Consider the following 24,185-nt stretch of genomic DNA (forward strand, 5'->3'; position numbering starts at 1 on the left):
CTGGCTGGCTGAGTGACTGGCTGGCTGAGTGAGTGAGTGAGTGAGTGAGTGAGTGAGTGAGTGAGTGAGTGAGTGAGTGAGTGAGTGAGTGAGTGAGTGAGTGAGTGAGTGAGTGAGTGAGTGAGTGGCTGGCAGAGTGACTGGCTGGCAGAGTGACTGACTGGCAGAGTGACTGACTGGCAGAGTGACTGGCTGGCAGAGTGACTGGCTGGCAGAGTGACTGGCTGGCAGAGTGACTGGCTGGCAGAGTGACTGACTGGCAGAGTGACTGGCTGGCAGAGTGACTGGCTGGCAGAGTGACTGGCCGGCAGAGTGACTGACCGGCAGAGTGACTGGCCGGCCGAGTGACTGGCCGGCCGAGTGACTGGCCGGCCGAGTGACTGGCCGGCCGAGTGACTGGCCGGCCGAGTGACTGGCCGGCCGAGTGACTGGCCGGCCGAGTGACTGGCCGGCCGAGTGACTGGCCGGCCGAGTGACTGGCCGGCCGAGTGACTGGCCGGCCGAGTGACTGGCCGGCCGAGTGACTGGCCGGCCGAGTGACTGGCCGGCCGAGTGACTGGCTTAGTGACTGGCTGGCTGAGTGACTGGCTTAGTGACTGGCTGGCTGAGTGACTGGCTGGCCGAGTGACTGGCTGGCCGAGTGACTGGCTGGCCGAGTGACTGGCTTAGTGACTGGCTGGCTGAGTGACTGGCTTAGTGACTGGCTGGCTGAGTGACTGGCTGACTGGCTGAGTGGCTGGCTGGCTGGCTGGCTGAGTGACTGTCTGTCTGGCTGGCTGGCTGAGTGACTGGCTGGCTGGCTGGCTGAGTGACTGGCTGGCTGAGTGACTGGCTGGCTGAGTGACTGGCTGGCTGAGTGTGTGTGAGTGTGTGAATGCTGAAGGAGAGGACAGATAGCTTCCCCCTAACTACAGCACGTTTCAGACAGACAACCCCCAGTCCAGACTGGCTGGCTGGCTGGCTGAGTGTGTGTGAGTGTGTGAATGCTGAAGGAGAGGACAGATAGCTTCCCCCTAACTACAGCACGTTTCAGACAGACAACCCCCAGTCCAGTCTGGCTGGCTGGCTGAGTGTGTGTGAGTGTTACTGCTGAAGGAGAGGACAGATAGCTTCCCCCTAACTACAGCACGTTTCAGACAGACAACCCCCAGTCCAGACTGGCTGGACCTGCTAATTGCTCGTTTTGCATACGGCTCTCCGCTAACAACTGGCCCTCACTCCACCGCCCCGCCCCTCTTGGCTGGGCTAACCGATAATACACCATGCGGAGAGCAGCTGGAGCAACATGGCTGCCAGGACAGGCTTCCTCAGCCCTGTTCCACACCCATAAACATTAAAAACACCACCAAAACTAAATAAATACATTTATAATTGAGTCCCTTCAGCCAGGCGGACGCCTTTCCCAACATACAAATGAGCAGTTACAGGGATTTATTCTCTCAGCCCGGGCCCACCGACAGCCAGCCCGGGCCCACCGACAGCCAGATTAGGAGCCAGTCTGCTTGACTTGGACGACCGGGGACAGATTAGGAGCCAGTCTGCTTGACTTGGACGACAGGGGACAGATTAGGAGCCAGTCTGCTTGACTTGGACGACAGGGGACAGATTAGGAGCCAGTCTGCTAGACTTGGACGACAGATTAGGAGCCAATTGATTAGTATTTATGAATTCATTGTCTGAATAATTTTATGAATTTAAATTTGTGGTCTAAATTATGAATTAATATTTGTGCTCATGGCCTAGTGGTGCATGAATTTATATTTGTGCTCATGGCCTAGGTTGGTCTAGTAGTCCATGAATATAAATTTGTGCTCGTGGCCTCCATCTTTCCCCGCCGTCACCCCCTCTCCATCTTTCCCCGCCGTCACCCCCTCTCCATCTTTCCCCGCCGTCACCCCCTCTCCATCTTTCCCCGCCGTCACCCCCTCTCCATCTTTCCCCGCCGTCACCCCCTCTCCATCTTTCCCCGCCGTCACCCCCTCTCCATCTTTCCCCGCCGTCACCCCCTCGCCATCTTTCCCCGCCGTCACCCCCTCTCCATCTTTCCCCGCCGTCACCCCCTCTCCATCTTTCCCCGCCGTCACCCCCTCTCCATCTTTCCCCGCCGTCACCCCCTCTCCATCTTTCCCCGCCGCCACCCCCTCTCCATCTTTCCCCGCCGCCACCCCCTCTCCATCTATCCCCGCCGTCCCCCCCTCTCCATCTTTCCCCGCCGTCCCCCCCTCTCCATCTTTCCCCGCCGTCACCACCTCTCCATCTTTCCCCGCCGTCACCCTCTCCATCTTTCCCCGCCGTCACCCTCTCCATCTTTCCCCGCCGTCAACCCCTCTCCATCTTTCCCCGCCGTCACCCCCTCTCCATCTTTCCCCGCCGTCGCCCTCTCCATCTTTCCCCGCCGTCACCCTCTCCATCTTTCCCCGCCGCCACCCTCTCCATTTTTCCCCGCCGCCACCCTCTCCATCTTTCCCCGCCGTCACCCTCTCCATCTTTCCCCGCCGCCACCCTCTCCATCTTTCCCCGCCGTCACCCTCTCCATCTTTCCCCGCCGTCACCCTCTCCATCTTTCCCCGCCGTCACCCTCTCCATCTTTCCCCGCCGTCACCCTCTCCATCTTTCCCCGCCGTCACCCTCTCCATCTTTCCCCGCCGTCAACCCCTCTCCATCTTTCCCCGCCGTCACCCCCTCTCCATCTTTCCCCGCCGTCACCCTCTCCATCTTTCCCCGCCGTCACCCTCTCCATCTTTCCCCGCCGTCACCCCCTCTCCATCTTTCCCCGCCGTCACCCTCTCCATCTTTCCCCGCCGTCAGCCTCTCCATCTTTCCCCGCCGCCACCCTCTCCATCTTTCCCCACCGTCACCCTCTCCATCTTTCCCCACCGCCACCCTCTCCATCTTTCCCCACCGTCACCCTCTCCATCTTTCCCCACCGTCACCCTCTCCATCTTTCCCCACCGTCACCCTCTCCATCTTTCCCCACCGTCACCCTCTCCATCTTTCCCCACCGTCACCCTCTCCATCTTTCCCCACCGTCACCCTCTCCATCTTTCCCCACCGTCACCCTCTCCATCTTTCCCCACCGTCACCCTCTCCATCTTTCCCCACTGTCACCCTCTCCATCTTTCCCCACCGTCACCCTCTCCATCTTTCCCCACCGTCACCCTCTCCATCTTTCCCCACCGTCACCCTCTCCATCTTTCCCCACCGTCACCCTCTCCATCTTTCCCCACCGTCACCCTCTCCATCTTTCCCCACCGTCACCCTCTCCATCTTTCCCCACCGTCACCCTCTCCATCTTTCCCCACCGTCACCCTCTCCATCTTTCCCCACCGTCACCCTCTCCATCTTTCCCCACCGTCACCCTCTCCATCTTTCCCCACCGTCACCCTCTCCATCTTTCCCCACCGTCACCCTCTCCATCTTTCCCCACTGTCACCCTCTCCATCTTTCCCCACTGTCACCCTCTCCATCTTTCCCCACTGTCACCCTCTCCATCTTTCCCCACTGTCACCCTCTCCATCTTTCCCCACTGTCACCCTCTCTATCTCAATTAAATAAAGTCAGAAAAGAACTTAAAAACATTCACATTTGTACTTACATTCTTGAGATGATCGGTGACGGAAGGTGAATCGCAGGTGACTTCGGTTCACGTCTTCAATAGGGATGGCAACCTTGATGGTTTCAAACCAGCGAGGCTGTTTGATCTGGTAGTAGATGACAGACTTGTACTCCAAGATGCCCTCGTCTCCAGCACCAGGGAACATCACGTTCTGAAAGAGAGAGAGAGATAGGTGGAAATGGAGAATGTATTTTAATATAATAATAAAAAACATTTAACAGACGCTTTAATCAAAAGCAACTTAAAGTTAGCCGTACATTTTACATATGGGTGGTCCCGGGAATCAAACCACTATACTGTAAAAGCCATGTTCTACTAACTGACCTACAGAGGACCATGTTCTACTAACTGAACTACAGAGGACCATGTTCTACTAACTGAACTACAGAGGACCATGTTCTACTAACTGAACTACAGAGGACCATGTTCTACTAACTGAACTACAGAGGACCATGTTCTACTAACTGAACTACAGAGGACCATGTTCTACTAACTGAACTACAGAGGACCATGTTCTACTAACTGAACTACAGAGGACCATGTTCTACTAACTGAACTACAGAGGACCATGTTCCACTAACTGAACTACAGAGGACCATGTTCCACTAACTGAACTACAGAGGACCATGTTCCACTAACTGAACTACAGAGGACCATGTTCTACTAACTGACCTACAGAGGACCATGTTCTACTAACTGACCTACAGAGGACCATGTTCTACTAACTGAACTACAGAGGACCATGTTCTACTAACTGACCTACAGAGGACCATGTTCTAGTAACTGACCTACAGAGGACCATGTTCTACTAACTGACCTACAGAGGACCATGTTCTACTAACTGAACTACAGAGGACCATGTTCTACTAACTGAACTACAGAGGACCTGGAGACAGTATCATCAGCTTAAAGGTGAACTATGTTAACTGTGTTAATATAAAGCAGGAACTCCAGCCAGTCTGTCCACCAACCGAAGTCCCCAGAAAACACCCTGCTTAATTAGAAATTAAATATTAAAATGACCACTGCTCTGTGTGTGTGTGTGTGTGTGTTTGTGTGTGTGTGTCCGTGCCTGTATCTGTGTGTGTGTGTGTGTGTGTGTGTGTGTGTGTGTGTGTGTGTGTGTGTGTGTGTGTGTGTGTGTACATGTGTGTGTGTGTGTACATGTGTTGCTGGAGAGACCAGCTGGTTGTACTGGTCCAGACAAGTCATTATCGTTCCCCAGTGGATCCCTGGGGTGGGTCAGGGCCTCGCTGTAAACCACTATGCCCTCCGTGGTGGGGGGAGGGTGGACAAGGGATGCGGGGGAGGGAGGGGAGTGCAGGAGGGGAGTGCAGGAGGGGAAGGAACAGGAGGGAGGGAGGGAGGGAGGGAGGGAGGGAGGGAGGGAGGGAGGGAGGGAGGGAGGGAGGGAGAGAGGGAGGGAGGGAGGGAGGGAGGGAGGGAGGGAGGGAGGGAGGGAGGGAGGGAGGGACATTCATGTATGATTCTCTATCAACAAGGTCAGTGGTCCCTCAACCTCACTCCTCCTCCTGACATGCGCGCATGCAGAAACGCAAACACACAGAGAAACGCAGATACACACGTGCTAGCCTAGCCCTGCCTGACTCACTCCAACAAATAGGAGAAATAGCAGGCCAGGTCTCCCCCAGGCCTCTCTCTCGCTCTCTCTCTCTTCCCCCCTTACAGGAGGCAGGTGGTTACTGCTGGCCTCTACTAGAGATGGACACAGATATTCATCTGAACGGACGATAGTATTCCATTACTTACAAGAGTATTCATTGTAGAAAAACATCATATATACATACAGCAGTAGGCCTCTATTAACAATACAAAGACTTGGTCGAAAATGAAATGACATGATCTGTGACATCGTAGCCGACAAGAAAACACCATGACATTCTGAATGTTAATAAAACAACCATTTTATGACCGCTTTTATTAAAATGAGGTACCGGTAGCCTACACAAGTCTAGCTGGTTGTTATCGTCAGTCAGGCAGAGGAACCGCAGTCAGTCAGGGGAACCGCAGCCAGTCAGGGGAACCAGTCAGTCAGTCAGAGGAACCGCAGCCAGTCAGGGGAACCGTAGTCAGTCAGGGAAACCGCAGTCAGTCAGGGAAACCGCAGCCAGTCAGGGAAACCGCAGCCAGTCAGGGAAACCGCAGTCAGTCAGGGAAACCGCAGTCAGTCAGGGAAACCGCAGTTAGTCAGGGAAACCGCAGCCAGTCAGGGAAACCGCAGCCAGTCAGGGAAACCGCAGTCAGTCAGGGGAACCGTAGTCAGTCAGGGAAACCGCAGTCAGTCAGGGAAACCGCAGCCAGTCAGGGGAACCGCAGTCAGTCAGTCAGAGGAACCGCAGCCAGTCAGAGGAACAACAGCCAGTCAGGGGAACCGCAGTCAGTCAGGGGAACCGCAGTCAGTCAGGGGAACCGCAGTCAGTCAGGGGAACCGCAGTCAGTCAGAGGAACCAGCCAGTCAGAGGAACCGCAGTCAGTCAGGGGAACCAGCCAGTCAGAGGAACCGCAGTCAGTCAGGGGAACCGCAGTCAGTCAGAGGAACCGCGGCCAGTCAGAGGAACCGCAGTCAGTCAGAGGAACCGCAGTCAGTCAGGGGAACCGCAGCCAGTCAGGGGAACCGCAGCCAGTCAGGGGAACCGCAGCCAGTCAGGGGAACCGCAGCCAGTCAGGGGAACCGCAGTCAGCCAGGGGAACCGCGGCCAGTCAGAGGAACCGCGGCCAGTCAGAGGAACCGCGGCCAGTCAGAGGAACCGCAGTCAGTCAGGGGAACCGCAGTCAGTCAGGGGAACCGCAGTCAGTCAGGGGAACCGCAGCCAGCCAGGGGAACCGCAGCCAGCCACGGGAACCGCAGCCAGTCAGAGGAACCGCGGCCAGTCAGAGGAACCGCGGCCAGTCAGAGGAACCGCAGTCAGTCAGAGGAACCGCAGTCAGTCAGAGGAACCGCAGCCAGCCAGGGGAACCGCAGCCAGCCAGGGGAACCGCAGCCAGCCAGGGGAACCGCAGCCAGCCAGGGGAACCGCAGCCAGCCAGGGGAACCGCAGCCAGCCAGGGGAACCGCAGGAGGTCAGGGGAACCGCAGGAGGTCAGGGGAACCATGTGTAGCAAGGGGAAGTAGGAGATTTATAAATCACTGCTAAATGGAATTACAATGACGGAATGAAGTTCTCGTAGACGAGGACGGGGAACGCAGCAAAATAGCCCCAATTAGCCGTGCAACGTTAGCTAGCTAGTTAGCTGGATCATGTAGCTAGCTGGCTACTTTACATGGATTTGATGCAGTCAAGACAGGCACTACCCAATGGTATGATAGATAACCTACGACAGCAACAGGTTTGTCCGACAGCCGCAGGTGATCGTAACATTGTTTGTGGTGTTAATGTGTCAAGTTAACAGCAGGGGGCGAGTTGACCTGTCGTTGCTTCCTCTCCAGTAGGTATAACAGACTGGATGAACAAGGCTGCTCAGTTAGTCTTCACATGCCTGGAATTTCCTCTGTGTGAGAGAGGAGGAGAACGTCCTCTGTGTGAGAGAGGAGGAGAACGTCCTCTGTGTGAGAGAGGAGGAGAACGTCCTCTGTGTGAGAGAGGAGGAGAACGTCCTCTGTGTGAGAGAGGAGGAGAACGTCCTCTGTGTGAGGAGGAGGAGAACGTCCTCTGTGTGAGAGGAGGAGAACGTCCTCTGTGTGAGAGAGGAGGAGAACGTCCTCTGTGTGAGAGGAGGAGAACGTCCTCTGTGTGAGAAGAGGAGAACGTCCTCTGTGTGAGAGGAGGAGAACGTCCTCTGTGTGAGAGAGGAGGAGAACGTCCTCTGTGTGAGAGGAGGAGAACGTCCTCTGTGTGAGAGGAGGAGAACGTCCTCTGTGTGAGAGAGGAGGAGAACGTCCTCTGTGTGAGAGGAGGAGAACGTCCTCTGTGTGAGAGAGGAGGAGAACGTCCTCTGTGTGAGAGGAGGAGAACGTCATTGTATTGTGTGAATATATAGCGGCAAGAAAAAGTATGTGAACCCTTTGGAATTACCTGGATTTCTGAATACATTTATCATCAAATCTGATCATCTAAGTCACAACAATAGACAAACATAGTGTGCTTAAACTAATAACACACTAATTATATTATTTTTCTTGTCTATTGAATACATCATTTAAACATTCACAGTGTAGGTTGGATGTGAACCCCAAGGCTAATGACTTCTCTAAAAGCTAATTGGAGTCAGGAGTCAGTTTACCTGGAGTCCAATCAATGAGACGAGATTGGAGATGTTGGTTAGAGCTGCCTTGCCCTATAAAAAACACTCACAAAATTTGAGTTTGTTATTCACAGGAAGCATTGCCTGATGTGACCCATGCCTCAAACAAAAGATCTCAGAAGACCCAAGATAAAGAATTGTTGACTTGCATAAAGCTGGAGATACAAAGGTATCTCTAAAAGCCTTGATGTTCATCAGTCCACAGTAAGACACATCGTGGCCGTCCTGCAAAGGATATCAGACCCAGAGAGACGGGAAGGATATGGTGTGAGGGGTTTTACTATGTTAGACACAGAGTGGACAAAACATTAGGAACACCTGCTCTTTCCATGACAGGCTGACCAGGTGAAAGCTATGATCCCTTATTGATGTCACTTGTTAAATCCACTTCAATCAGTGTAGATGAAGGAGAGGAGGTGGGTTAAAGAAGGAAGGTCATTTGTCTGGTGTTCACAAACAATCAGGTCAATTTCCGTTTGAAAGTCTTTTTTTGAGAAATGATGGACTACAGTAAGCTGATCGCCAAGCATTGAGACATAGCAGTCAGGTCCGGTCAGCCCTCTTAATCACAGGTTTTGGCTTTCCCCAGTGAGAGCTGAACTATAGCACGTCAAACCTCTAGAAAACGGACCACGAGGTGGACAGAACTTTCCCCAGTGAGCTGAACTACAGCACGTCAAACCTCTAGAAAACGGACCACGAGGCGGACACAACGAGATCTAAAAAGCAGTGAGACCAACATTCATTCGTCAGTCAGTACCTCCACGTTCTTTCTTTCTGTCGTGTGTGTGTGTGTGTGTGTGTGTGGCAATACCTCCAGTTTCTTTCCGTCCTCGTCGTAGACTGTCATGGTGACCTCTACATTCTTGGGGGTGGACTTGCTTCCTTTATCAAACTCTCCCTGAACCAGGGTTACGTAGATATCGTTACGCACGTCACCTGAAGGGGAAACAAAAAGGCTTATGAGTCACACACCTCACTGACACCTCACTGACACCTCACTGACACCTCACTGACACCTCACTGACACCTCACTGACACCTCACTGACACCTCACTGACAGTACACACACCTGTCCTGACTGTAGACCTGCATGCTGAATGTGGATCTCACTGACAAAGGGTCGTGTCCTGACTGTAGACCTGCATGCTTAGAAAGGCAGGAACCTAGGAAGAAACCTAGAGAGGAACCAGGCTATGAGGGGTGGCCAGTCCTCTTCTGGCTGTGCCGGGTGGAGATTATAACAGAACATGGCCAGGATGTTCAAATGTTCATAGATGACCAGCAGGGTCAGATAATAATAATCACAGTGGTTGTAGAGGGTGAAACAGGTCAGCACCTCTCAGATAATAATAATCACAGTGGTTGTAGAGGGTGAAGCAGGTCAGCACCTCTCAGATAATAATAATCACAGTGGTTGTAGAGGGTGAAGCAGGTCAGCACCTCTCAGATAATAATAATCACAGTGGTTGTAGAGGGTGAAGCAGGTCAACACCTCTCAGATAATAATAATCACAGTGGTTGTAGAGGGTGAAACAGGTCAGCACCTCTCAGATAATAATAATCACAGTGGTTGTAGAGGGTGAAACAGGTCAGCACCTCTCAGATAATAATAATCACAGTGGTTGTAGAGGGTGAAGCAGGTCAGCACCTCTCAGATAATAATAATCACAGTGGTTGTAGAGGGTGAAACAGGTCAACACCTCTCAGATAATAATAATCACAGTGGTTGTAGAGGGTGAAACAGGTCAGCACCTCTCAGATAATGTGAGTCATTATTATTAATGGATCATAATACTACCTGGCATGATGATCTCTGATTGGATCATAATACAACCTGATGATCTCTGAATGGATCATAATACTACCTGACGATCTCTGAATGGATCATAATACTACCTGACGATCTCTGAATGGATCATAATACTACCTGATGATCTCTGAATGGATCATAATACTACCTGATGATCTCTGAATGGATCATAATACTACCTGACGATCACTGAATGGATCATAATACTACCTGATGATCTCTGAATGGATCATAATACTACCTGATGATCTCTGAATGGATCATAATACTACCTGACGATCTCTGAATGGATCATAATACTACCTGATGATCTCTGAATGGATCATAATACTACCTGACGATCTCTGAATGGATCATAATACTACCTGGTGATCTCTGAATGGATCATAATACTACCTGATGATCTCTGAATGGATCATAATACTACCTGATGATCTCTGAACAGATCATAATACTACCTGATGATCTCTGAATGGATCATAATACTACCTGATGATCTCTGATTGGATCATAATACTACCTGATGATCTCTGATTGGATCATAATACTACCTGATGATCTCTGAATGGATCATAATACTACCGGATGATCTCTGAATGGATCATAATACTACCTGGCATGACGATCTCTGAATGGATCATAATACTACCTGACGATCTCTGAACAGATCATAATACTACCTGGCATGATGATCTCTGAATGGATCATAATACTACCTGATGATCTCTGAACGGATCATAATACTACCTGGCATGATCTCTGAACGGATCATAATACTACCTGATGATCTCTGAATGGATCATAATACTACCTGATAATCTCTGATTGGATCATAATACTACCTGACGATCTCTGAACAGATCATAATACTACCTGGCATGATGATCTCTGAATGGATCATAATACTACCTGATGATCTCTGAACGGATCATAATACTACCTGGCATGATCTCTGAACGGATCATAATACTACCTGATGATCTCTGAATGGATCATAATACTACCTGATAATCTCTGATTGGATCATAATACTACCTGGCATGACGATCTCTGAACGGATCATAATACTACCTGGCATGATGATCTCTGAACGGATCATAATACTACCTGGCATGATGATCTCTGAATGGATCATAATACTACCTGGCATGATGATCTCTGATTGGATCATAATACAACCTGATGATCTCTGAATGGATCATAATACTACCTGATGATCTCTGAATGGATCATAATACTACCTGATGATCTCTGAATGGATCATAATACTACCTGATGATCTCTGAATGGATCATAATACTAACTGACGATCTCTGAATGGATCATAATACTACCTGATGATCTCTGAATGGATCATAATACTACCTGATGATCTCTGAATGGATCATAATACTACCTGACGATCTCTGAATGGATCATAATACTACCTGACGATCTCTGAATGGATCATAATACTACCTGGTGATCTCTGAATGGATCATAATACTACCTGGTGATCTCTGAATGGATCATAATACTACCTGATGATCTCTGAATGGATCATAATACTACCTGATGATCTCTGAACAGATCATAATACTACCTGGCATGACGATCTCTGAATGGATCATAATACTACCTGATGATCTCTGAATGGATCATAATACTACCTGATGATCTCTGAATGGATCATAATACTACCTGATGATCTCTGATTGGATCATAATACTACCTGATGATCTCTGATTGGATCATAATACTACCTGATGATCTCTGAATGGATCATAATACTACCTGATGATCTCTGAATGGATCATAATACTACCTGGCATGACGATCTCTGAATGGATCATAATACTACCTGACGATCTCTGAACAGATCATAATACTACCTGGCATGATGATCTCTGAATGGATCATAATACTACCTGATGATCTCTGAACGGATCATAATACTACCTGGCATGATCTCTGAACGGATCATAATACTACCTGATGATCTCTGAATGGATCATAATACTACCTGATAATCTCTGATTGGATCATAATACTACCTGGCATGACGATCTCTGAATGGATCATAATACTACCTGACGATCTCTGAACGGATCATAATACTACCTGGCATGATCTCTGAACGGATCATAATACTACCTGATGATCTCTGAATGGATCATAATACTACCTGATAATCTCTGATTGGATCATAATACTACCTGGCATGACGATCTCTGAACGGATCATAATACTACCTGGCATGATGATCTCTGAACGGATCATAATACTACCTGGCATGATGATCTCTGAATGGATCATAATACTACCTGATGATCTCTGAATGGATCATAATACTACCTGATGATCTCTGAATGGATCATAATACTACCTGATGATCTCTGAACGGATCATAATACTACCTGATGATCTCTGATTGGATCATAATACTACCTGATGATCTCTGATTGGATCATAATACTACCTGATGATCTCTGAATGGATCATAATACTACCTGATGATCTCTGATTGGATCATAATACTACCTGACTATCTCTGATTGGATCATAATACTACCTGACGATCTCTGAATAGATCAAAATACTACCTGGTGATCTCTGAATGGATCATAATACTACCTGGTGATCTCTGAATGGATCATAATACTACCTGATGATCTCTGAATGGATCATAATACTACCTGATGATCTCTGAACAGATCATAATACTACCTGGCATGACGATCTCTGAATGGATCATAATACTACCTGATGATCTCTGAATGGATCATAATACTACCTGATGATCTCTGAATGGATCATAATACTACATGATGATCTCTGAATGGATCATAATACTACCTGATGATCTCTGATTGGATCATAATACTACCTGATGATCTCTGATTGGATCATAATACTACCTGATGATCTCTGAATGGATCATAATACTACCTGATGATCTCTGAATGGATCATAATACTACCTGGCATGACGATCTCTGAATGGATCATAATACTACCTGACGATCTCTGAACGGATCATAATACTACCTGGCATGATCTCTGAACGGATCATAATACTACCTGATGATCTCTGAATGGATCATAATACTACCTGATAATCTCTGATTGGATCATAATACTACCTGGCATGACGATCTCTGAACGGATCATAATACTACCTGGCATGATGATCTCTGAACGGATCATAATACTACCTGGCATGATGATCTCTGAATGGATCATAATACTACCTGATGATCTCTGAATGGATCATAATACTACCTGATGATCTCTGAATGGATCATAATACTACCTGATGATCTCTGAACGGATCATAATACTACCTGATGATCTCTGATTGGATCATAATACTACCTGATGATCTCTGATTGGATCATAATACTACCTGATGATCTCTGAATGGATCATAATACTACCTGATGATCTCTGATTGGATCATAATACTACCTGACTATCTCTGATTGGATCATAATACTACCTGACGATCTCTGAATAGATCAAAATACTACCTGGTGATCTCTGAATGGATCATAATACTACCTGGTGATCTCTGAATGGATCATAATACTACCTGATGATCTCTGAATGGATCATAATACTACCTGATGATCTCTGAACGGATCATAATACTACCTGATGATCTCTGAACGGATCATAATACTACCTGATGATCTCTGAATGGATCATAATACTACCTGATGATCTCTGAATGGATCATAATACTACCTGGTGATCTCTGAATGGATCATAATACTACCTGGTATGATGATCTCTGATTGGATCATAATACTACCTGGCATGATGATCTCTGATTGGATCATAATACTACCTGACATGATGATCTCTGAATGGATCATAATAATACCTGACGATCTCTGAATAGATCAAAATACTACCTGGTGATCTCTGAATAGATCATAATACTATCTGATGATCTCTGAATGGATCATAATACTATCTGATGATCTCTGAATGGATCATAATACTACCTGGTATGATGATCTCTGATTGGATCATAATACTACCTGGCATGATGATCTCTGATTGGATCATAATACTACCTGGCATGATGATCTCTGAATGGATCATAATACTACCTGATGATCTCTGAATGGATCATAATACCACCTGATGATCTCTGATTGGATCATAATACTACCTGGTGATCTCTGAATGGATCATAATACTACCTGGTGATCTCTGATTGGATCATAATACTACCTGGCATGATGATCTCTGATTGGATCATAATACTACCTGATGATCTCTGAACGGATCATAATACTACCTGATGATCTCTGAACGGATCATAATACTACCTGATGATCTCTGAACGGATCATAATACTACCTGATGATCTCTGAACGGATCATAATACTACCTGATGATCTCTGAACGGATCATAATACTACCTGATGATCTCTGAACGGATCATAATACTACCTGATGATCTCTGATTGGATCATAATACTACCTGGCATGATGATCTCTGATTGGATCATAATACTACCTGATGATCTCTGAATGGATCATAATACTACCTGATGATCTCTGAATGGATCATAATACTACCTGATGATCTCTGAATGGATCATAATACTACCTGATGATCTCTGATTGGATCATAATACTACCTGGCATGATGATCTCTGATTGGATCATAATACTACCTGATGATCTCTGAATGGATCATAATACTACCTGGTGATCTCTGAATGGATCATAATACTACCTGGTGATCTCTGATTGGATCATAATACTACCTGGCATGATGATCTCTGATTGGATCATAATACTACCTGATGATCTCTGAATGGATCATAATACTACCTGATGATCTCTGAATGGATCATAATACTACCTGATGATCTCTGAACGGATCATAATACTACCTGATGATCTCTGAATGGATCATAATACTACCTGATTATCTCTGATTGGATCATAATACTACCTGATGATCTCTGAATGGATCATAATACATACATTTACATTTAAGTCATTTAGCAGACGCTCTTATCCAGAGCGACTTACAAATTGGTGCATTCACCTTATGACATCCAGTGGAACAGCCACTTTACAATAGTGCATCTAAATCTTTTAAGGGGGGGGGGGGGGTGAGAAGGATTACTTTATCCTATCCTAGGTATTCCTTAAAGAGGTGGGGTTTCAGGTGGTGATCTCTGAATGGATCATAATACTACCTGATAATCTCTGAATGGATCATAATACTACCTGATGATCTCTGAATGGATCATAATACTACCTGATGATCTCTGAACAGATCATAATACTACCTGATGATCTCTGAATGGATCATAATACTACCTGATGATCTCTGAATAGATCATAATACTACCTGATGATCTCTGAACGGATCATAATACTACCTGATGATCTCTGAATGGATCATAATACTACCTGATGATCTCTGAATGGATCATAATACTACATGACGATCTCTGAATGGATCATAATACTACCTGATGATCTCTGAATGGATCATAATACTACCTGATGATCTCTGAATGGATCATAATACTACCTGGCATGATGATCTCTGATTGGATCATAATACTACCTGGCATGATGATCTCTGATTGGATCATAATACTACCTGACGATCTCTGAATGGATCATAATACTACCTGACGATCTCTGAATGGATCATAATACTACCTGATGATCTCTGAATGGATCATAATACTACCTGATGATCTCTGAATGGATCATAATACTACCTGATGATCTCTGAATGGATCATAATACTACCTGGCATGATGATCTCTGATTGGATCATAGTACTACCTGATGATCTCTGAATGGATCATAATACTACCTGATGATCTCTGAATGGATCATAATACTACCTGACGATCTCTGATTGGATCATAATACTACCTGATGATCTCTGAACGGATCATAATACTACCTGATGATCTCTGAACGGATCATAATACTACCTGATGATCTCTGAACGGATCATAATACTACCTGATGATCTCTGAACGGATCATAATACTACCTGATGATCTCTGAACGGATCATAATACTACCTGATGATCTCTGAATGGATCATAATACTACCTGATGATCTCTGAATGGATCATAATACTACCTGATGATCTCTGAATGGATCATAATACTACCTGGCATGATGATCTCTGGGAAGCCCATCTTGCGGGCTACGGCTGTGGAACGGTCAACCAGGTGAGGGAAGTCCTTCCTGATCTGATGGATATCACCCGGAAGCAGCTTCAGGGTCACCCACAGACCTGGGAACAGGGAGGGAGGGAGTAGAGACCGATGTTAAGGAAGCTATTGCTAATACCAACATATGACGATCTCAGTGGGAATCTCCAGTCGGTATGACAACCAAGACAAATTGCTGGAGGTCAAGAAGTCTAAATTTGCCACCTGGGAGGCAAGTCACACAATGTTTTCTTCAGGAAAATGACCTTTTCTAGTTTATGAAGAGGGGTTTGTATGGCAGCTCGTAGTTTTACAGTGTTCCACATATAAAAGCTTTAAACATCCTGCAGTTAATTCTGTTCATTTGGTCAGTGTGTAACTGCTTCCTTCCTTCAGGAAACACGGGTCATATCAGACAGAACATCGTTCTGAGACGGAACACGGTGCAGTAGTTGTAACAGCAGCAGGTGATTGGCCAGTAGACCGAGGTGTGCATCCCAATTGGCCCCCACTATTCCCTATGTAGTGCACTACTTTTGACCAGAGCCCGTAGTTCACTATGTAGTTTAGTCTCTCCTCTCTCTGCAGACTGTTGAAAGGTCCATGATAAAGAACAGTCTCTCCTCTCTCTGCAGACTGTTGAAAGGTCCATGATAAAGAACAGTCTCTCCTCTCTCTGCAGACTGTTGAAAGGTCCATGATAAAGAACAGTCTCTCCTCTCTCTGCAGACTGTTGAAAGGTCCATGATAAAGAACAGTCTCTCCTCTCTCTGCAGACTGTTGAAAGGTCCATGATAAAGAACAGTCTCTCCTCTCTCTGCAGACTGTTGAAAGGTCCATGATAAAGAACAGCCTCTCCTCTCTCTGCAGACTGTTGAAAGGTCCATGATAAAGAACAGTCTCTCCTCTCTCTGCAGACTGTTGAAAGGTCCATGATAAAGAACAGTCTCTCCTCTCTCTGCAGACTGTTGAAAGGTCCATGATAAAGAACAGTCTCTCCTCTCTCTGCAGACTGTTGAAAGGTTCATGATAAAGAACAGTCTCTCCTCTCTCTGCAGACTGTTGAAAGGTTCATGATAAAGAACAGTCTCTCCTCTCTCTGCAGACTGTTGAAAGGTCCATGATAAAGAACAGTCTCTCCTCTCTCTGCAGACTGTTGAAAGGTCCATGATAAAGAACAGTCTCTCCTCTCTCTGCAGACTGTTGAAAGGTCCATGATAAAGAACAGTCTCTCCTCTCTCTGCAGACTGTTGAAAGGTTCATGATAAAGAACAGTCTCTCCTCTCTCTGCAGACTGTTGAAAGGTCCATGATAAAGAACAGTCTCTCCTCTCTCTGCAGACTGTTGAAAGGTCCATGATAAAGAACAGTCTTTCCTCTCTCTGCAGACTGTTGAAAGGTTCATGATAAAGAACAGCCTCTCCTCTCTCTGCAGACTGTTGAAAGGTTCATGATAAAGAACAGTCTCTCCTCTCTCTGCAGACTGTTGAAAGGTTCATGATAAAGAACAGCCTCTCCTCTCTCTGCAGACTGTTGAAAGGTTCATGATAAAGAACAGTCTCTCCTCTCTCTGCAGACTGTTGAAAGGTTCATGATAAAGAACAGTCTCTCCTCTCTCTGCAGACTGTTGAAAGGTTCATGATAAAGAACAGTCTCATCTCTCTCTGCAGACTGTTGAAAGGTCCATGATAAAGAACAGTCTCTCCTCTCTCTGCAGACTGTTGAAAGGTCCATGATAAAGAACAGTCTCTCCTCTCTCTGCAGACTGTTGAAAGGTCCATGATAAAGAACAGTCTCTCCTCTCTCTGCAGACTGTTGAAAGGTCCATGATAAAGAACAGCCTCTCCTCTCTCTGCAGACTGTTGAAAGGTCCATGATAAAGAACAGTCTCTCCTCTCTCTGCAGACTGTTGAAAGGCCCATGATAAAGAACAGCCTCTCCTCTCTCTGCAGACTGTTGAAAGGTCCATGATAAAGAACAGCCTCTCCTCTCTCTGCAGACTGTTGAAAGGTCCATGATAAAGAACAGTCTCTCCTCTCTCTGCAGACTGTTGAAAGGTACATGATAAAGAACAGTCTCTCCGCTCTCTGCAGACTGTTGAAAGGTCCATGATAAAGAACAGTCTCTCCTCTCTCTGCAGACTGTTGAAAGGTCCATGATAAAGAACAGTCTCTCCTCTCTCTGCAGACTGTTGAAAGGTCCATGATAAAGAACAGTCTCTCCTCTCTCTGCAGACTGTTGAAAGGTCCATGATAAAGAACAGCCTCTCCTCTCTCTGCAGACTGTTGAAAGGTCCATGATAAAGAACAGCCTCTCCTCTCTCTGCAGACTGTTGAAAGGTCCATGATAAAGAACAGTCTCTCCTCTCTCTGCAGACTGTTGAAAGGTACATGATAAAGAACAGTCTCTCCGCTCTCTGCAGACTGTTGAAAGGTCCATGATAAAGAACAGCCTCTCCTCTCTCTGTAGACTGTTGAAAGGTCGAACAAGAACACCCCTGCTTCCTCACTGTGAACTGTGTGTCTCCTTGGCGACACACACACACCTACCCTCCCACACAGACACCGCTGCTTCCTCACTGTGCTCTGTGTGATTCCTTGGCCAGGGATGACCGAGTGGATCTGACATTTAATTCATTCAACATGACAACACCACAGAGACTGTTCTCCTCCCTCTACAAATCCCTCTTCAGGTGGTCTGGGGTCTACTAAAGCATGATATGTCAATCCGAGAGCTGTTACTAACACATCTAAAGTAAAATGGCCTGTCGTCCTTTAGTCAGACCCCGGGCCCGTCCTCCTTTAGTCAGACCCCGGGCCCGTCCTCCTTTAGTCAGACCCCGGGCCCGTCCTCCTTTAGTCAGACCCCGGGCCCGTCCTCCTTTAGTCAGACCCCGGGCCCGTCCTCCTTTAGTCAGACCCAGGGCCCGTCCTCCTTTAGTCAAACCCCAGGCCCGCCGTCCTTTAGTCAGACCCCAGGCCCGTCCTCCTTTAGTCAGACCCCAGGCCCGTCCTCCTTTAGTCAGACCCCAGGCCCGTCCTCCTTTAGTCAGACCCCAGGCCCGTCCTCCTTTAGTCAGACCCCAGGCCCGTCCTCCTTTAGTCAGACCCCAGGCCCGTCCTCCTTTAGTCAGACCCCAGGCCCGTCCTCCTTTAGTCAGACCCCAGGCCCGTCCTCCTTTAGTCAGACCCCAGGCCCGTCCTCCTTTAGTCAGACCCCAGGCCCGTCCTCCTTTAGTCAGACCCCAGGCCCGTCCTCCTTTAGTCAGACCCCAGGCCTGTCATATCATTCCTCCCTGCGCAGTAACTTTAAAATGTTATTAGTGATTGGCCTCCTTGGACCAAATACCTCAGGCATATTGTATTGTATATCATACTGTATAGTCTTTCATACAGTAACATCACACAACAGAACCTCCCTGCCCTCTCACAGTACCACTCCAAGCATCTCACCCCTCCCTCCCTGTGCATTAACTTTACCTTGTCCCTTGTGGTTGACCTCCTTGGCGGCGATGACCTTGTTGATGACGGTCTGGAGAAAGTCGCTCTCCCCCGCCACCCTGGGAGAAAAACGGGAGATGTTCAGCTGCCTGTGGCGAAGCACGACATCATCCAACACTAGCCTGCAGTAGGCACATGACAGGAACAACACCAGAGAGAGGAGAGGGCAGAGGGAGAGGAGGGCAGAGAGAGAGGAGGGCAGAGAGAGAGGAGGGCAGAGAGAGAGGAGGGCAGAGAGAGAGGAGGGAAAGGAAAGGAGGAGAGGAGAGGAAGAGGAGAGGGCAGAGAGAGAGGAGGGCAGAGAGAGAGGAGGGCAGGGGGAGAGGAGGGCAGGGGGAGAGGAGGGCAGAGAGAGAGGAGGGCAGAGAGAGAGAGGAGGGAAAGGAAAGGAGGAGAGGAAGAGGAGAGGGCAGAGAGGGAGAGGAGGGCAGAGAGGGAGGAGGGGGCAGAGGGAGAGGAGAGGGCAGAGGGAGAGGAGAGGGCAGAGCGAGAGGAGAGGGCAGAGCGAGAGGAGAGGGCAGAGGGAGAGGAGAGGGCAGAGCGAGAGGAGAGGGCAGAGCGAGAGGAGAGGGCAGAGGGAGAGGAGAGGGCAGAGGGAGAGGAGAGGGCAGAGGGAGAGGAGAGGGCAGAGCGAGAGGAGAGGGCGGAGCCAGAGGAGAGGGCAGAGCGAGAGGAGAGGGCAGAGCGAGAGGAGAGGGCAGAGAGAGAGGAGGGCGGAGAGGGAGAGGTGGGCAGAGAGGGAGGAGGGCAGAGAGAGAGGAGGACAGAGAGAGAGGAGGGCAGAGAGAGAGGAGGGCAGAGAGAGACGAGGGCAGAGAGAGAGGAGGGCAGAGAGAGAGGAGAGGGCAGAGGGAGAGGAGAGGGCAGAGGGAGAGGAGAGGGCAGAGCGAGAGGAGAGGGCAGAGCGAGAGGAGAGGGCAGAGCGAGAGGAGAGGGCAGAGAGAGAGAGCAGAGGAGGAGGAGAGGAAGAGGAGAGGAGGGCAGAGAGAGAGCGAGAGTGATGGGTGTGAGGAAGGGAGAAGAAAGAGAGAGAAGAGAAGGAAAAAGAGTAACACACCAAACAGTGATGCATAATACATAGACATGTTAGATTACAGTAGAGGAGCAGGATGAGGAACCAACATGACAGAGACATGTTAGATTACAGTAGAGGAGCAGGATGAGGAACCAACATGACAGAGACATGTTAGATTACAGTAGAGGAGCAGGATGAGGAACCAACACGACAGAGACATATTAGATTACAGTAGAGGAGCAGGACGAGGAACCAACACGACAGAGACATGTTAGATTACAGTAGAGGAGCAGGATGAGGAACCAACACGACAGAGACATGTTAGATTACAGTAGAGGAGCAGGATGAGGAACCAACACGACAGAGACATGTTAGATTACAGTAGAGGAGCAGGATGAGGAACCAACACGACAGAGACATGTTAGATTACAGTAGAGGAGCAGGATGAGGAACCAACATGACAGAGACATGTTAGATTACAGTAGAGGAGCAGGATGAGGAACCAACACGACAGAGACATGTTAGATTACAGTAGAGGAGCAGGATGAGGAACCAACATGACAGAGACATGTTAGATTACAGTAGAGGAGCAGGATGAGGAACCAACATGACAGAGATGTTAGATCACAGTAGAGGAGCAGGATGAGGAACCAACACGACAGAGACATGTTAGATTACAGTAGAGGAGCAGGATGAGGAACCAACATGACAGAGACATGTTAGATTACAGTAGAGGAGCAGGATGAGGAACCAACACGACAGAGACATGTTAGATTACAGTAGAGGAGCAGGATGAGGAACCAACACGACAGAGACATGTTAGATTACAGTAGAGGAGCAGGATGAGGAACCAACATGACAGAGATGTTAGATTACTGTAGAGGAGCAGGATGAGGAACCAACATGACAGAGACATGTTAGATTACAGTAGAGGAGCAGGATGAGGAACCAACACGACAGAGACATGTTAGATTACAGTAGAGGAGCAGGATGAGGAACCAACATGACAGAGACATGTTAGATTACAGTAGAGGAGCAGGATGAGGAACCAACGACAGAGACATGTTAGATTACAGTAGAGGAGCAGGATGAGGAACCAACACGACAGAGACATGTTAGATTACAGTAGAGGAGCAGGATGAGGAACCAACACGACAGAGACATGTTAGATTACAGTAGAGGAGCAGGATGAGGAACCAACACGACAGAGACATGTTAGATTACAGTAGAGGAGCAGGATGAGGAACCAACACGACAGAGACATGTTAGATTACAGTAGAGGAGCAGGATGAGGAACCAACATGACAGAGACATCTTAGATTACAGTAGAGGAGCAGGATGAGGAACCAACACGACAGAGACATCTTAGATTACAGTAGAGGAGCAGGATGAGGAACCAACACGACAGAGACATGTTAGATTACAGTAGAGGAGCAGGATGAGGAACCAACACGACAGAGACATGTTAGATTACAGTAGAGGAGCAGGATGAGGAACCAACACGACAGAGACATGTTAGATTACAGTAGAGGAGCAGGATGAGGAACCAACATGACAGAGACATGTTAGATTACAGTAGAGGAGCAGGATGAGGAACCAACATGACAGAGACATGTTAGATTACAGTAGAGGAGCAGGATGAGGAACCAACACGACAGAGACATGTTAGATTACAGTAGAGGAGCAGGATGAGGAACCAACATGACAGAGACATGTTAGATTACAGTAGAGGAGCAGGATGAGGAACCAACATGACAGAGACATGTTAGATTACAGTAGAGGAGCAGGATGAGGGCGGTCCCAGACGAGAGGTTTAAGACCACTGCAGTAGAACTAACGAAATCCCTCATGGTTTTACCAGGGTTTTACTCACACCCATTTCAACATGTTACACTGGTTACACACAACATCGGTATCAACACTACGGCCAAACTGGCACCCGATTCACAATATAGTGCACTACTTTTTACCAGGGCTCTATATAGGGAATAAGGTACACTATGAGGTGTAAACATGGTGTCTAGTTAAAACTCAACTAGTCTTCACTATGAGGTGTAAACATGGTGTCTAGTTAATACTCAACTAGTCTTCACTATGAGGTGTAAACAAGGTGTCTAGTTAATACTCAACTAGTCTTCACTATGAGGTGTAAACATGGTGTCTAGTTAATACTCAACTAGTCTTCACTATGAGGTGTAAACATGGTGTCTAGTTAATACTCAACTAGTCTTCACTATGAGGTGTAAACACGGTGTCTAGTTAATACTCAACTAGTCTTCACTTTGAGGTGTAAACAAGGTGTCTAGTTAATACTCAACTAGTCTTCACTATGAGGTGTAAACAAGGTGTCTAGTTAATACTCAACTAGTCTTCACTATGAGGTGTAAACATGGTGTCTAGTTAAAACTCAACTAGTCTTCACTATGAGGTGTAAACATGGTGTCTAGTTAATACTCAACTAGTCTTCACTATGAGGTGTAAACATGGTGTCTAGTTAATACTCAACTAGTCCTCACTATGAGGTGTAAACATGGTGTCTAGTTAATACTCAACTAGTCTTCACTATGAGGTGTAAACATGGGGTCTAGTTAATACTCAACTAGTCTTCACTATGAGGTGTAAACATGGGGTCTAGTTAATACTCAACTAGTCTTCACTATGAGGTGTAAACATGGTGTCTAGTTAAAACTCAACTAGTCTTCACTATGAGGTGTAAACAAGGTGTCTAGTTAATACTCAACTAGTCTTCACTATGAGGTGTAAACATGGGGTCTAGTTAATACTCAACTAGTCTTCACTATGAGGTGTAAACATGGTGTCTAGTTAAAACTCAACTAGTCTTCACTATGAGGTGTAAACATGGTGTCTAGTTAATACTCAACTAGTCTTCACTATGAGGTGTAAACAAGGTGTCTAGTTAATACTCAACTAGTCTTCACTATGAGGTGTAAACAAGGTGTCTAGTTAATACTCAACTAGTCTTCACTTTGAGGTGTAAACAAGGTGTCTAGTTAATACTCAACTAGTCTTCACTATGAGGTGTAAACAAGGTGTCTAGTTAATACTCAACTAGTCTTCACTATGAGGTGTAAACAAGGTGTCTAGTTAATACTCAACTAGTCTTCACTATGAGGTGTAAACAAGGTGTCTAGTTAATACTCAACTAGTCTTCACTATGAGGTGTAAACAAGGTGTCTAGTTAATACTCAACTAGTCTTCACTTTGAGGTGTAAACAAGGTGTCTAGTTAATACTCAACTAGTCTTCACTATGAGGTGTAAACATGGGGTCTAGTTAATACTCAACTAGTCTTCACTATGAGGTGTAAACACGGTGTCTAGTTAATACTCAACTAGTCTTCACTATGAGGTGTAAACAAGGTGTCTAGTTAATACTCAACTAGTCTTCACTTTGAGGTGTAAACAAGGTGTCTAGTTAATACTCAACTAGTCCTCACTATGAGGTGTAAACAAGGTGTCTAGTTAATACTCAACTAGTCTTCACTATGAGGTATAAACAAGGTGTCTAGTTAATACTCAACAAGTCTTCACTATGAGGTGTAAACAAGGTGTCTAGTTAATACTCAACTAGTCTTCACTATGAGGTGTAAACATGGTGTCTAGTTAATACTCAACTAGTCTTCACTTTGAGGTGTAAACAAGGTGTCTAGTTAATACTCAACTAGTCTTCACTATGAGGTGTAAACATGGTGTCTAGTTAATACTCAACTAGTCCTCACTATGAGGTGTAAACATGGTGTCTAGTTAATACTCAACTAGTCTTCACTAT

At 47.0% G+C, this 24,185-nt stretch overlaps 1 protein-coding gene across 1 annotated transcript in view; it reads right to left on the reverse strand.

Annotated features, from left to right (window-relative positions):
* Positions 1-24,185, reverse strand: part of dock1 (dedicator of cytokinesis 1) — an 800,130-nt gene that overhangs the window by 540,043 nt on the left and 235,902 nt on the right. The window contains exons 13-16 of the mRNA XM_071394671.1: positions 19,362-19,441; positions 15,841-15,966; positions 8,694-8,818; positions 3,596-3,767 (exon numbers count right to left, since the gene is read on the reverse strand). Of these exons, the coding sequence (XP_071250772.1) occupies positions 3,596-3,767; positions 8,694-8,818; positions 15,841-15,966; positions 19,362-19,441 (503 nt within the window). The remainder of the gene's footprint in view (positions 1-3,595; positions 3,768-8,693; positions 8,819-15,840; positions 15,967-19,361; positions 19,442-24,185) is intronic.

The sequence above is a fragment of the Salvelinus alpinus genome, chromosome 3 (assembly GCF_045679555.1).
Source record: "Salvelinus alpinus chromosome 3, SLU_Salpinus.1, whole genome shotgun sequence".
Taxonomy (NCBI): Eukaryota; Metazoa; Chordata; class Actinopteri; order Salmoniformes; family Salmonidae; genus Salvelinus; species Salvelinus alpinus.